Genomic DNA, 17118 nt, shown 5'->3' on the forward strand with positions numbered 1-17118 from the left:
AAAGTAATTGCTACATTTTACCTCACAACTCTTACTTTTTTCCTAGCAATTGCAAGTTTATATCTCACAATGTAGACTGTATAAATCACAATTAGAATGTAACAATTTAACTTAAAGGTTAATTAACAATGGTACTGATTGTCAAATGGTGTGACATGCAAACTTCTACTGAATATTATTTATACATCATGTATCCAAAAAATGTATATTATGAACATTAAAAGGCAGATCTAGGCAAATGCTTTTAAAAAAACATTTAAAAAATGCATATACTTTTTTAATTAAGGTGGAAATCAGTTTTAAAGCTATAACAATACGCTATTTCTCCAACCTTTTCAAATCTTTTAAATAATTTGTATACATTTTTTTACTTTAATGTAAAAAAGGTATGACGTTAGACGTTTCTTGATGCATGGACATACCAACATGCAAATAATCAAAAAAGTAAAAATGCATCGACACACTGGTTGTATATGTACTTGATGTATTTGTTGTGAATTCCAGTGAAAGTGCCTGAGGTATGAGGACGGCAGGACGCTGCTGTGTCATTAACACACATCTGCCAGTAAAACTCCTCCCCATTCTGCCTGCATGAACCTGCCCTTCCCAGCATTCCCAGTGATCAAAGTCAACACTTGATTCAGACTTTCTGGAAGAATGATAACGCAAATATTACATTTAGATCCAAAACCACCGCACAATAGCAGCATAATTTGTAGACTTATGAAAACAAACGGTACTCAGCTGAATGAAAGTGTTTTTGATCTGTTTATCTGAGGGGTTGCGTAAGTGCTTGTGTTGCTGAAGTATTTATATAACACACTTATCAAAGCTGACATTTGGCTTATTAGTACTGGCTAACTGCACTGCACAGTGCACGACTTACGTGGGAAATTCAATTACAAAACAATGTCCTCAGCTCTCCATTGCCATGAATATGTCAATCAACAAAATATCCTCTCTATGTTAGTGGCAGATACACAGGGCCTTCTAAAGAGAACAAACCTTGAGGAGGCAAATTTGATAGTAGCAACACAATAGTGGTATTTCAGCACAAAACAATAAAATGACAATTCTTGCCAAAAAAAATAAAAAAATAATAATTTAGGTGAGAAAGCTAAACAGATTTTAATAATATAACAATAACAGTTAAAATACTGTTTCAAAAAATGTATAGCTAAATAGAAAACAATATATCTGGTCTTAAAGGTACAGTAAGCGATTTCTGAGAAACGCTGTTGATATTTGAAATCGTCACCCAAACAAACACACCTCTTGCTTCACTGCTCCAGCCCCAAAATAACTAAATAACATGTTATGCAACACATGCAATGACTGGCGCATCAGACAACAATAACAAGCATATATTGGTTCTAGGGGTGTGCGATATGACGATTTTTGATCGTGGACGATTAAAATGTCTCCACGATCTGCTTTTGAAGAAATATCGTAGTATCGCGCATTCTCAGTTGCTGTTCTGGCGCCTCTGTCCCAACATGCTGAACAACGCGACATATATTCAGATCAAATGTTAACGCAGCGGAACGGGACACTACAGTTCACAAAAGTTCATAATTTGCATGTGCTTTAATGCCTTGTCGGTTAAACATTTAATTCGCGTGCTGATGCGCTGTTCTAACGTGTGCGTTTCTCAGCGCGTACATGCGAAGCTCACATGCACTAAAAGCCTGTCTACCAGTGCCTGGACTAAGTTATCTTTCGAGTCTTTACTGTCAAATACACACAAGCAGTGGTGTATACGTGATACGCAGGTATACGCCGTATACCCACTAGAAAAGGCCAAGGATTTGCGTATACCCACTTAAAAAAAGCGTGAGGATACGTATCAACTTCGTTTTGTGTCAGAACTTTCACACTTTCATTCATAAATTCACCCCGTCTGTGTTTGCGAAGCGACGGATCGAATTGCGGAATCCAGTCACAAATGGAACTTGCTATATAAAGCAGAACGTCACGGAATTAGGCTATTTTTGAATGAATAAATCAAAAGTAGCTGCTGTACAATGAATCAAATCTCGATATGGACTAGTGTCTATGAATATTAAAGCTAAAAGAGACTGCAATTGTTCTACGCGTCTCTGGGAATGAGCGCTCAGTGTATGCTCCACTACACACACACACACACATGTTATATAGAGTATACTCACTACAAAAAACTAGACTACACCACTGCACACAAGGTTTACATAAACAAAGTCGGTGATGTCTAAAGTGAAAGCAAACTTGAGAAAATTGAGAGAAAATCTGCTTGTCAAATGCGTGTATAAAAGACGCGTCGAGTGCAGCTCTTAAAGAGACAAACACGCTGCCGTTTGTCCTTAAAGGGATAGTTCACCCAAAAATAAAAATGATCTCATTATTTACGCACTATAATGTTGTTCCAAGCCTGTATTAATTTCCTTCTAATATTTTCTAATATTTTTCTAATATTAATATTTTGAAGAATGTGGCTATACAAACAGTAGCTGGTCCCCATTGACTTCCATAGGAGAAAAATATACTATGGTTGTCACTGGGGTACATCAACTGTTTGGTTACCCACATTCTTCCAAATAACTTTTATTTTCAACAGAAGAAAGAAACTTATTCGAGTTTAAAACAACTTGAGAGAGTAAATTATGACAATTTGAATTTTTAGGAGAACTATCCCTTTATTGTTAATAAAACAACAAAATGCAAAGAGAAAATCACTCACTGCTCTTGACTGATAACTTTAATAGTAGCTTTAATAAGTATCAATTTATAATTTATACAGTGAAGTCTATGTTTTGTTTTATTTTCATATTTGTTCATTTAATTACTTTCTTCAATGCTACTGTTAAATACACCTGTAGCTGAAAACAAAGCACTGTTTATTTAATTTGTATATTAAGTTGTGTGTGTAATGTGTATCTTTGATCTTAACAAAGAAAATAATGACAAATATTTTTATCTTCGCCCCTGTCTTCTTTCGTATTTTATATTTTGTTACCTATAGGCTTTGTTTTTAAAATATGGACATTAGTTTGGCTATAATGCTCAGTCACAAAATAGTAAAACCAACATAAAAAAGAATCGTAATAAAATCGTTAATCGTGATTTTCCTGAAAAAAATCGTGATATGATATTTTTACCATATCGCCCACCCCTAATTGGTTCTGCGAAACAGCAAAAAATAAATAAAAACGTATCGGCAGAAACAAAGCAACCTCGGTGTCTGTTTTCAGCAGGCTTCATGTTCTTATATTCCTCCGATATTTCCTCTTTGGAAATATCTCAGCCATCTCTCTATTAGACTTTCTACAAATGTCCAGCTTTCTCATTCTCTCTTCTCCCCCATCATAGCGGACATGCTGATTGGCTACAAGAGCGTTGTGGTGCTTGGTGGATCGATCCGATCCACTTTGTTTTTCTCCTATTTACACAGCCAGGACTATGTGTACAAACAAACACAATTATTTTGTTCAGCGCACACACACAGAACAGACATCTAGACAATATCCACAAAATTTGTTTGTTTAGGTGTTGATTTAAATTTTCAACAGCGTTTCTCATAAATCGCTTACTGCGCCTTTAATGTTTCATTAACATAACATTGACTTTAAAATAAAAATGTTCTTGATATTTTAAACAATTATTATTAGTAGTAGTAGTACATTTTATAATACTGATGATACTACTACATGCTCTGTGTTGCTTTCACCCTATGAATTACACAAGTCACAAAAATCAGAATGTGAAAACATGGAAAGCTCAATGCTTCAACGATGATCTAAGCGGACGTGCCAAACTGCCTTCCCACTCCACAAGCACGAGCCCTGATCCTGTTCTTTATGAGACTCCAGGCACAAATGAACCCATCATGTCACAGACACACTGGCTGTCAGATCTGCTCTCATCCCAGACCTCCTGGCCCAGCCGGATTGTTCCTAAGACAGGAACGCTGATTGGTGTAAATAAGTGCTAAAGACTCTGAGCCGTGTGACGGGACTCTCTTCAGCTCAAAGAAGATTAGATCACAGCATTGGATACCTGATCTTATTGCCCTGCATGTCTTGGGAGCAGAGAAGCGTTTAACAGTGTGTGTGATTGTGAGCGTGTTTAAGACTTACACAGTTGAGTGATACTTCCAGGTCAAGTCCCTCCTTTTATATATATATATATATAAAAAAAAGATCAAACAGAAGGGAGAGATAAGAGAGTTTGCTTTCAGGACAAACAGGATTCCAGCACACAGACCTGTTCACAACATTAATGGGAAGGAGGCACCTGAAAAGCTGTTGATCCTGGACACAATAAGGCCACATACACACATCAGCTTTAAAATGAGTTCTAGAGTTGCTGTAGAAGCACTAAACCTCAGTACTCAATGAGGCAACAGAGTTACCTGCAAATATCTGTGCAATTAAACTGGATAAATGTAGGTAGCTAGCTATAAACACGTTAAAAGATTTAACATGTCAAAACTTTAATTAACATGCTCAGCAAGATTCAAGTTTGATCCAGGCTGATACAATGTGTGCTGCAGAGGAAATATAGGATTTGCCGTTTTTCAGTATTGTGTCATCTCTTTATTCAATGTTTAAAAAAAAAATAGATATCATAATATTTGCCCATTTAATATTACCGAATTCTGAAATCTTTGCTTATGATTTCTCATGCACTGACTGGCAGATGCCATAAGAATCAATGTGCACAGTCCCAAATTTGCATTGTCCTTGTGACATTAAAGAGGTTTTTTTACATTTTCAACTTTCTTTAATGCGAAATGTTGCTGTTTGAGCATGAAAAATGTTTGCAAAGTTACAAAGCAAAAGATATCCACTCCAAAAGGAGTTATTCTCTATATCAGTGCGCACTGTTTCTAAACTCCCTGAAATGCCTCAATTGACGTCTTGAGTTTTATTAAGAGAATAAACATGTCACAATAATCCTCATTTAAATAATTCCCACCCAAGGCTTATGCAAAAAAAGGGGTGATGCCTGGTTGAGTAGCATTAGTAGTGTGTTGAAACTTGTGGTTATGGTAAGGGGCGTGACATTTCCAAAACACGCTCGAAGCGGTTGACCAATCACAACACTGTTCCAGCCAACCAATCAGAGCACATTGTGTTTTTTGGGAGGAGAGGCTTCATAGAGACAGGAACTAAACAGAGTGTTACAGACAGACAGGGAAGAGAGGTGCTGCAACAATATATGTGAAAGGTTTTTTGAACAATATCAAGACTGTAAAAAGCCATAATATGGCCACTTTAAAGATCAGCCAAATAATACAAAGACACTAAGTAATACAAAAAGAGTAAATAATAATATAATAAATAACATTAATATAATCAATAATTAACAATAATAATCATTTACTATTTAAGCAATATTTACTGAAAAAAATATTTAGTCAAAATAAACAGATATTGTGAATGGCTATCAATGGAGAAACATGCTTTTATTCATCAGATGTAGTTACAGGATCTATCAGCAGTGGCTAACAGGGCCATGCTAACCAGACTAGCCTTGACTCTTTAACATACACATACTTGCACGGAGTATGTTTCAGACCTAAACGTAGGTGTATTATCCTACTGTATATCTTGTGAATATTGAATACCAATTATACTTTGCTCCTCTTAGTTTCTCATCCAAAACAAGTGTGAGAAACTCACAGGAGACATCAACACCACTTTGTTGCTTGAGCAATGATGCAACCATTATTATTCCCTAGAGCGAGTTATGACAGAAACACATTCCATAAGAGGTGTTTTTACTTATGTTGGTTACATAGAAAACATCAATGGGAATAACCCCAAAGAAACTTGTGTTTTTGCTATGTGTGGCAATCAGCCACATGTTTAAGCCATCGTAAAGTGAGATTATATCAGGTATCAGATGTCAGGCAAACACTTTCTTTATGGATGTTGAAAGACAAATTAGAAACAGATACACATTCACAAGGGAATGTCAAGAATTCTTCTAATTTCCCCTAAGGCTTTTGTTTGAAAAAAAAATGATGCAACTTTTTAAAATAACCTTTGTCAGACATTTGTTACAGCATCAGTTTACTGCATATCTAATGACAGCATTTTCATCATGAAACAAGAGATTTGTGTAACAAAAATGCAAATTTAAAGAATATATCATTTCATTTTTTTATTTATTTTATTTATTGTATAGGCCTATTTTATTAATAATAAAAGCTTTCTATTGGATTACACACACACACACACACACAGCGAGAGAGAGAGTTTCCCCATAACCTTAACCCTAAACACAACCCTCACAGAAAACTTTCTGCATTTTCACATTTTAATAAACATGATATACTGTAGTATGATTTCTAAGCTGTTTTCCTCATGGGGACTAAAAAACTTTACCCACAAGGATAAGGATTTCAGATATTGCCATCTTTGTGGGATAAATTATAAATATAATATAATATATATTGTATATAATAAATATACAAAATGTATAAACATCTATAAAAAAAAGTGGCCATTATATGACAGAATAGAGTTAAAGGGAAGTGGCTGAAGACAAATATGAAGACAATATTCTGATTTCACACGGACTTTAAAGTCTCAGGGGGTTCTTCAAGTCAATAATTTATGTGTCAGTGGTTCAAGATGACAAAGGTGAGGTTAGAAAACAACATCAGCTAAAAAATGCTTGAAAATTCAATTGTTCCAAAATAACTACCGTATAGCCACCGTGTGCATTACACCTGACGTAACATGACTCTGATCAATGGTCAATGATCTGCCTGACAACAACCTTTATCTATACTCTATGTCTATACTCTACTTACTATGATATATTTAGCAGCATAACCTTGAGTGTATTATTGGTTAATTAAACCAAACAGCTGTCCTAAAGAATATGGTGTAGGCCTAAACTTTACACATTTAGCCACTATAAGTGTGAAAAACCAAATTGCACAATAAATGGCACATATAATTAGTAAAGTCTATCTGTTATGTTTGCAGATGCTATGAGCTCAAATATCAGTAGGCCTTCACAACATTTAAATGCTCTTGCTTGAATGCCTGGGGCACACTATGGAAGACAATCCCCGGGGTAACTAACACAACAGCCTGATTTCTCCATGGCAACCAAAGCACCATAGGGATATAAAAATGTGAGCAGAAAACACAAAACTAAAGAACAAAGACTATTTGTGTGAGAGACTTCCATACAGGGCCTAAAATTAACACTCGCCAAGCGCCAAATGCGAGTAAAAATCAGCATTGGCGAGTACATGAATCAATCACCAGTTGGCCGGTAATATTTTTATGAATTCTAATAATGCAATGTTGAGATAACATTAATGTAAACAAACGTGAACGGTGCTCGGGACCAAGCGTGCCGCACAAGCCCTGAAAAGTGAAGCCAAAACGTCTCGATCGCCCCCCAGTGACTGGTCCTAGTATAGGTCATAAGCCCCGCCTCCCCGTGTTTTTCAACGGGACTTGAGACCAACTAAACAATTTAATTACACTTCAAATATCTTTTTTCCGAAGGTGGTTTCTGTCATTTACTGTAGTTGTATCACGCTGATGTAAATTCAAGTGTTTGTTTTTAAAATAAGTTTGTTTTTAGTTAGTTATTTGATGCTATAAAAACGGTGGTGTGACGTCATGATTGACAGCTGTGATTGACAGGTTCTCTGAGCGAAGTAGTCACTGAAGCACCAACAGACTTTTTTCGGGATCTTCGGAGGACTGAGGAGATTGGAGCTTTAAATTTAATTTCAAAATTTCTATAATTAATTATTTCACACCGAGAGTGAGGGCGGGGCCTTGATTTCGCGGCTTTACTTCCTGCTCACTACTGCGCAGGTCTGGTCCCGAAATCGCTACTGCGCAGACTCAAGTCCCAAGATGTCAGCGCCATATCGGGACACTGGCGGCTTCACTTCTCACCAATGGAAGAGAGCGAAGGGGCGTCGTCCATATTTTTTTAAAGTCTATGCTCGGGACATTGACGAGGCAATGCTGCATCGTCACGAGAGTTTAAGCCTTGACAATTTAAATATTCACTTGGGACTGAGACTGGGTGTGGGAACTCTGAAGCGTGCGGCCAGAAAGCCAGGTCTCATACTGCATGCAAATACTGAAATGAGCTCTGTTTCTTCTTGCACTTAACAGACATATTCACATAATATTAAAGATAAAAAAAAGTAAAAATATTTATGGCTGGTAAATTTTCGTAAGTCACTTCAAACTCACTCATTAAGTTTAATCATTATGTTTGCGACGCACATCTTAAAGGTGAAGTGTGTCATTTCTGTGATGTCAAACGGAATTGAAATTTGAGTGGCCCGACTGGACTGGGAGCAAAAACACTAGAACACAGTCAGGGCCGCTTACCGTGAGAGCAGGAAGAAAAAAACAAAGACAACTAAACAGGAAACAGTATAAGAGATATACAGCTTATCTCACAGTTCACTCACATAAATAACCACAACTCAGAAAGAAACCGAATGTGGCGCATCAGCGCCTAAAGAAGTGCCGATCTAAACATCATTCAGAATGGCTGCTCTTTCTCTTCTAAAATTTATAGCCTCCGCCCTTGGTCCGTTTCCTCATTGATGGCACAAAAGACATTTTTTAGCCCCTCAATTTGGTTGCATAGCAAAAGTCTAAAAGTGTCATGGCACTGTGGTCCTCAAGACACAGTTTACCACCTTATATCATACTTTCCCCCGAGGGACGTGTCTTAGTTGTTAGGTCATTTGTTTGTAACATACTAAATGGTGCTCAGCACCTGGACCAACTGCAGGACACACTGACTGAGAAAATACAGCAACGGATTCATAAGAGACTTTGGAATCCACATATCCTTTCATGAAACTGTTATTTTTCTTGAATATTTAAATTGGGATGAGTCACAGCTTGTGTGGCTTATTGTTCCTGCACTGCCACATCACCGGGACAACATTTCACGTACACCGCATAATGCTTCTTATAAACAAACACAAAAATACTTCTAATTGCTGAAAGCAATTACTGAGTGATTACTTCTCTTGCTGAAAATACCACATGAAGATATCCCTGGGACCAGTGCTGTGAACTGTACAGCTTCAACAAGATTACAGTTGCTTTGAAAAACTTTGATATGACATTTTTCAACTTTATGACTCATGTGGTGTAACCATCAAGTAAAAAGTAATAACATATTTTCATCTTAAAAATCATCTTAAAGAGGACCTATTATGCTTTTTTTTACATTTTCAACTTTCTTTAGTGTGTAATGTTGCTGTTTCAGCATCTTTTTGTGCCTCATTGTTTTGGCAATGCGGTCAAATACATACAAAATGATGTCAAAATGTCCATCTTGCAGAGTATTCAGGTAAATATAGTCAGTTTTGGAACGTAAATAGTTGAGAGAAAACGCATGTGGTGAAAATTTATTGGCTCCGTGTATATACTCTTAACTCTATCCCCACCATTGATGAGTTATCTTTGATTGACGAGTTTTTACGTCTTTTTACAGTGTTTTCACTGTTATACGCTAGGGGGCGTAATGACACATCTTCTGAAAGAGTACAGTGTCTTCCGATAAATGTATTCTTGAATAAATTAATGAATAGGTTTTATTACATTAAACACATGAAATACGTGTTATATGCCATTTACAAGTTGGCTTAGCCTTAATGCCGTGAATTTTATGAAAAACCCTCAGGAAACAATTAATGAAGAATGAGTTGTGTCTGCATCTGCCACATTCTCCACAGAAACTAAACAAATCAGGAAACGGAGCAAAGACATCCTGTGCTGACAGCAATTTGCATAGTGCAACTATATTGCAACACTCTTCTCCATCATTTTATCATCGCTTGATGAATTACTGCTCCCATTATCAATAGAAAATGTACAAAAACAATAAAGTTCTGTTCATCACCTGCTTTCCACCGATAATAGCATGACGTTAATTACAGCAGGGAAATATTGCTGACTTTTTTTCTAAGTCACAATCTATTATGAGCCTAATTTACATAAAAATAAAGTGTGTTTGAAACCATGGTGCAAAAATGTCTTTCAGTCCATGTCTGTTTCAGTATATTCCATTAAAGTTCTTTCTAACTGCTTTAACAAGCCCCTTAACTCGGCTCCATAAACTTTTATGGATACTATAACAGTGACCCAAGTTACCGAGATGTTAGCAGACACAATAGATTACTAGGGTCCAAAGGTAAACCTCTGCTGTGAAACAATGCTCAGGAAGAATTCTCTGAGCATTCTGGACTTTTCTAATTGTGTACGTTTAGACTTGTGGACATACGCACATTTAGTTTCAGCCTGAGGCTTCTCACATGCCACAGACAGAAAGTTGACTTTCCAATGCTATGAAAACCATCTATTCTGTCTCCATTTACAACATGCAAACAGTCATTTTTGTCAAACAAATGGCTTTCAAAACATTGCAACGTTTTGTGATTTAATATACCATCTCAAATGTACTCTCAGTATCTTGTGCCAAGAGCTATTTGTTTGATACTCTTGGCAGACTAACATTGCAACAAAGGGAAAAAAACGATATAGCTTCTAGCACATTGCATGTATAATAAGGCCTGGTTTCAAAAACAGGGCTTAGATTAAGCCAGGATCAGGCCTTAGTTCAATTAGGTCATTTAAGTAGCTTTTATAAGTGTGCCTTAGATAAATATTGAGACAAAACAATAGCACTGACATATTTTAAGAAATGTCAGTGCAAGTTGCATTTTAGTCTGGGGCAAGGCTTAAGCCTTGCCTGTGAAACCAGTGGAAAGTGTGTGTTCACACTTGTGCGATCTGGTGCGATTGCTCTGTTAGTGCGGTTCAATTGAATAAGTGTGAATGCTGCCATCTGAACCATGGTGCGCAACTTTCAAACAAACGTGCAGTTGTGCAGTTCGACTGAAATATGAATGTAACAAACTAAAAACAGAACGTGATGTCAAAAGATGCGACCCTAAAAAGGACAAAAAATACTCAAGCTGTTTTTTTTGTTATATTGTGGCGATGTTGCCCATCACAGTACAGTACAGATATCAGAAACGCTGTCTCCTTGCAGCAGATCTTCAGTTGTGAGCAACATTGGGATTCATGCTGTTGTTTTTACCCCTTCGCACATTTTATAAGCTCTTCACAAGTTCTCAGCTGGTAAAAATACCATCATATGTAAGCACAACGAGCGCATTTAGCCAGGCACACCGCATTGTTTTGAATGTTCTGTAAGTTCAGTCACAAAAGTATGTCTTATTTTGAATCTTAATCTTTGGTCTTAAAAATTGACAGAGTGAATGCTAAGTGAACCAAATGTATTTGTTACAAGGTGGTTGCAGCAGAGATGAAACATTATCTAAGTGCAACAGCTTTATTCAAAAACAAACTCATAACAGAATCTCATGAACATGACCAGAACAACCAACTAAACATAGCAACATAGAACTGATCAAGAACTGAAAGAAACACAAGGCTTAAATAGACAGCAAACAGAGGAACTAATGAGACTAATTAATGAGACACACCTGAACTGAAACTCAAATCACATCAGTATTCATTGATTAGTTTGGTTTGATTAGGACCAGTTTGGACACAGACGGATTAACCAATCATCATAAGACGTATGAAATTACATTTTGTCTTGATTTTTGTAGTACTGCAGGAACGAGATCTCTTGACCAACTTCACGATGCAAAAGTCGGTCAGCTGGGCAGCTGAAGCCATCCGGACCTAAGACAGATCATGACATGTAGGGGTCAGGGGTGGCCTTTCCTTTTTTTGCCCCATCGCTCGGGGTCGCCGCTAAAAGAGGGTTTCATTCACCATCTCTGTATCATTGCCAGCTGAGTCAGTCAAACAAACCAACAGCGCCAGTGAGTCACGAGCCAGCACTTGTAACGTTTGCATCATCAACGCATCACTGGATCATTTGTTTGTCTCCAGGAAAACCGTGGAGAATAGACAACTTGTATGTGCTGCATTCAGATAGCATAATAACTGTATCACTGTTGTTGTGGCGGCAATGAAAAATGGACAAGTGCCAAATGCAAATGCACACAAAAGAATCATATAAAGCCCAGAAGCCCCATAGAGGCAAGCAGGCATTTGTCAGGAATGACAGACAGACTCCCGACCGAGGTACAGACACACTCTGTCGTTTTAAGTTTACACAGTGATAATCTCCATACATGGGATGGAAACAGTAAATGCATGTCGTTCAGCCTCTCTGTAGTTTCAGGGGCAGGATTTCTCTACCCAATCCGCTCCGGACATCTGAATAACCTGCATTTCCTTGTTCCACCTCATAGTTTGCCAACACTGTAATAATAAACCATTAACTTTGTACTGCCGCTACAGAACATGTCTTTACCACATATCAGACATGTTGTATGCACAAGCATCCACTTTAAACACTATAAAGTCACGTGATCTAGTTATCAATCACAAATAAAAGTTTCAGATAAGTATTTCTTCCAACACTATTGATTAGAAAATATGAATAAATTACGGTAATGCTCTTATTCAACAAGACAGCATTAAACTGATAGCAAATACATTCATCAAAGAATCATGAAAAATATTTATCACGTTCTCCACAAAAATATGAAGCAGCACAACCGTTTTCAACATTGATATATAAACTGGAGTAATGATGCTGAAAATTCCACTTTGCCATCACAGAAATAAATTACATTTTAAAATGTATTCAAATAGAAAACAGTTATTTCATATTGTAATAATATTTCACAATATTACTGTTTTTGTTGTATTTTTAATTTAAAAAAAATCAGCCTTGGTGAGCAAAACCTTTAATAACTGAATGGCAGTGTCCATTATTTTTTATGCCAACGTACCTTACAATACTTTTCACTTAGTTACCTTTTATTAATAACTTTCATTAATACAATGAACAGATATTTGTATAAGTAGGCCTAATAATATTTAAGCATTACATAATTATTTTCAAATGGAAATTTCACGAAACTCCATTTTTGAATGTGCATCATTTGTTTGCTAATGACTTATTAATTGAATGCATTAATTAAATTATTAATGAAAGTGAAGGCTCATTTATTAGTAGTTAACCTTATTGTTAGTAATAACATTATAAGAGGGCCACTGTCCTGCAGAGTTTAGCTTCAGCCCTGATGAAAAACTCACCTGCCTGTATTTATCTAGTAATCCTGAAAGCATTGATTGCCTTGCTCAGGTGTGTTTAATTAGGGTTGGAGCTAAACTCTGCAGGACAGTGGCCCTCCAGGACCGGAGTTGCCTATCCCTGACATAGAGATTTGAGGGCTCTTTTGACAAAAATGTAATATGTAGTAAAACACCTTAGCAACCATATAGCAACACACATCCACTCTGAATACCTTAGCAACTGCCCAGCAACCCTCTACCGACCACTCAATACACCTTAGTAACTACCTAACCTAGGAAAACAACTGGAAACCACTTCTCAACCAATACTGGACTCGCTGTCAGTGAGTTTCGACTGAAAGGTGCATTCAGCTCTACAGAAAATGTAAAAATAGAAATAATGATTATTGTATGATTATGAGCTCACACACATGTTGGTCAATGTGTGTTGATGTGGTAAAAACATTCTTAACTGTCATATAAAGCAAGCATGACATCAAGATCAAACGTGTTCAAAATCGAAACTCTGCTCGTCAGAGAATTCCCGCGAAATCGACAAACGCGCTCACCTTTTTAAAGATACACTTCACATTTATTCAGCTCAGCCAAAACTGCATGCTTAGAAATATATTTATAAAGACTTTAACCAAACAAAAATATAAAAAACGAACACTGTAGATAACACTCTAGAGCGTGACTTTCACAGCTGTCACGCAGTCTAAAGTTGCAGAATTCCTCACATCTGTATTAAAATCTCTCTTTTAGTGACAGAAAGTGAGAGAGTGAAGAGAAGAGGTCAGAAGTGATGTCCTCTCACCTGTGCAGAATCGCTTTCACCTGTGCCGACGGTGGCCATGTTGAAGTAGATCCCTGAGAAACTGTACACATTGAAATATCTGCCCCAATGTGCAGCAACTTCCTGCTCTGTCCATTGGCTCTGTTCCTGAAAAATATGAATGCCAGCATGCAATAACTCTCAAAAAGTTTCCTGTTACATATAACGAATGCTTTCGAGAAACATTTATGAAAATATAATATGCAATATAATTTATGGCAGTGTGTTAAACAGTGTGTTACTTTACTTTACTTTACTTTACTTTACTTTACTTTACTTTACTTTACTTTACTTTACTTTACTTTACTTTACTTTACTTTACAGTGCACCGAAACTCTGAATTGATGGCTAGGGTGCTATTGAAGAGCATGGCCTAAATAATGTAACTATAAGTGATACGAACACATACGAAAAAAATATAGAAACATTACACTTGAACACCAGCTTTGTATTGACTAAGCCATATGTTTCCAAATGTGTCTTCCATAATGTTTATGCTTTTGTGTTGTCGCATTGGGCAGGGCGATAATCCAATATCATCTAAAAAATGTATCTGTAGAATTTAATCTGTAGCAACAGTTTACTTGCAAAAGCTTTAACTAGCAAAAAAAGCTTTTCGATTGAAGTGATGGGATTTTAGTTAATGTTCCTTTTTAAGAACACTAGATGGCGCCATTGTTCTATATTTCTATTAGGGTTTGTCATTGCATTGACTATGCTGTCTCATTGTCCGGGAGACCGGGGCTTGTTGTCACAAGAGATGAAGGTTTGGGTCGATTTGTATAAAAAAGAAAGAAATTCTCTCTCTTTCTTTCTTGGAGTGGTTTTCAATGTAAAATTCTGATTTTGACATTTTTAATATCTCTTGGGTAAGCAAGAACACAATGGGGCACATTAAGGTTAATTATGAAGACATATTTTATACTGGGGCACGTTGTCACACGTTTTATATGTTGTGGAACAGATTAATTACAAATTCTTTAGGCTAAAATATTTTGGTTTTGCAGCTTTTTCATGAATGATTTTAACTTTTGATAATAATAAATTTGACAAATATAAATAATTTCTATATAAAAAAAAATAATAATAATAATAAAAACTCCCAACATGAAATAATCAGTGTAGTAAAATCTATGACAATTAGCCCCGGCCTTGCCTTTAGTTACATCCGTATTGTGAGTTTCTGTTTAAATAGTGAGTGTTGTAAGACAAATGTCAACATGGTAATATAACTTAAACTTTCAGTAAATAAAAGTAAAAAGGAAACATTGTTTGGTCAGTGCATAGTAAATACTGAGACCTCTGAGTCACTATTGGAATGATCTTTGTTCTTTAGGCGAATTGTCTTTAAAATACCAGGAACATGTTCCAGCAATGCAAGACATTAATGGCAGCTCAGTATTATTAGGTGTTGAATTACAGTGGAGCAGTCTTCATGTCTGCAGAGAAAACCCACCAAACCCCCTAATATAAAAATGTTTGACATTTTAACAAAACTGTATCATATTTTTCATTAAAAAATTATGAAAAATGTATTAATAGGCTATAAAATAATCATTAATATTACATTACTCTAATCATTTATCGAGACTAGTGTTTCTAAACCCAGGGGTCACTAAGATTTACGAGGGGTCACCTAACTCAGGGGTTTTCAAACTGGGGTCCGGGGACCCCCAGGGGGCCACAAGGGGGTGCTAGGGGGTCCGTGGAAAAGTCTAAAGAAAAACAGTGTAAAAATGTAAAAATAAAAAAATAAAAAAATAGGCCTATTAAAGATAAATAAGATTAAACTTAATAAATAAAATTAAGCAAATGAAACATTGATTAAATTAAATTAATTGATTAAAATAAATCAAATAGGCCTAATAGCTACATCTACAGTACAGTCACAGTAATAGGCTGTAGTGAAGAAGAAAAAAATCTAAATACAAATTTAGGCATATTTATATATATATATAAAAAATTAAGTATCAATTTAGTCTTCATACATGAAAAAATATAGCTGAAAATATGGGGGCGAAGATGATCGAAGGTCCATAGCATTGAAAACCCCTGGCCTAACTCACTCGTGGTGTTCAAGTCCTCCTGGGAAGTTCGTATTTACGAAGTGGGAAGTCGTGTTTACTAGCCTGCGTCAGTTGCGTTCAAGTCATTTTCGTCGGAGTAATAGCAGTGTATCTTCTCTCAATTAACTACACAAAAATACAGCAAGGTTTTTAACTCTATTCTTCTAGAAAACGTAGAACAACAATGAATTGTACATATTAAATTGTTATATTACAATAGCCTAACGTTACTAGAAAAGCCTGACCATATCTGATACCTTTGTGGTATTCCGCCATATTTCTCACTGACATTCCCAACTCAGTGAGTTGAAAACTCTAATAAAGAGAATCCCGAGCTTCTCACTCGTATCAACGACATTTTGGTGGCCTTCATGTGCGTTCAACTCGTAAATACGACCTTTCCAGTCATGTCGAATTGGAACAGTTTGAGGGTTACAACAAGTAACGTTCGGGTTGAAGCGGTAACGTTAGGCCTTCGTTACCGGTTTGACGATAAACCACAATTCAATTTCCGACGGTTAGTATTACAGTTTAATCTTTTTTTTTTATCATCATTAAAACCGTATTTGATTACGTTACCAGGATTATAAAAAAAAAAAAAAGCATGCCTAAGTTTTGTTTTGTGTGAAAACATGGCGAAAATAAGTGAGAGATTTTACATGTGAGTGCTGAGGGAAATTAATTAAAGTATGAATGAATGTGAATGTATCTATGAAGGGAACTGACTGCCTTTAGAAAAATGTCGATGGCATTTTCTTTTCATCTTTCAGTGCAGCTTTGTGTCCAGCCGTTACCGGGGAAACAGCTCTATTTCTGCTGTTCCATAAGCGCCATCTACTGTCAGAGGGTCGATTTACATTTTCATTCAGCGGGTCAATGGTTTTTGTTTCTTAAAAATCTAAACCTTTTGGATAATAAGGCATCTAGAATTATTCATGAAGCTGATAAATTACCTATAATCATTTACCATTTTGACTCATACTCAATTTCTTAAAAATGGTGTAAAGGCTAAAACTTGAGGTTCGTCATTTTATAAAACTATTTGTCAATACTTTATTTGAACATAGTAGCCTAACCTACATGTTAGTAAATAACATTA

General features: G+C 36.2%; 1 protein-coding gene across 2 annotated transcripts in view; it reads right to left on the minus strand.

Moving 5' to 3' along the window:
* The window catches only part of ank3b (ankyrin 3b), a gene marked incomplete at its 3' end in the record, with an annotated part of 169839 nt that extends 155751 nt beyond the window's left edge, over positions 1 to 14088 (minus strand). Inside the window, exon 1 of one of the 2 annotated variants that reach the window (XM_082151467.1) lies at positions 13936 to 14088. In XM_082151467.1, coding sequence (XP_082007593.1) covers positions 13936 to 13974 — 39 coding nt within the window. In that variant the 5' untranslated portion in view covers positions 13975 to 14088. The remainder of the gene's footprint in view (positions 1 to 13935) is intronic. The other variant, XM_082151455.1, reaches the window with a different exon arrangement.
* Positions 14089 to 17118: the final 3030 nt, after the last annotated feature.

This window comes from Leuciscus leuciscus, assembly GCF_965113295.1.
Source record: "Leuciscus leuciscus genome assembly, chromosome: 21".
Lineage (NCBI taxonomy): Eukaryota > Metazoa > Chordata > Actinopteri > Cypriniformes > Leuciscidae > Leuciscus > Leuciscus leuciscus.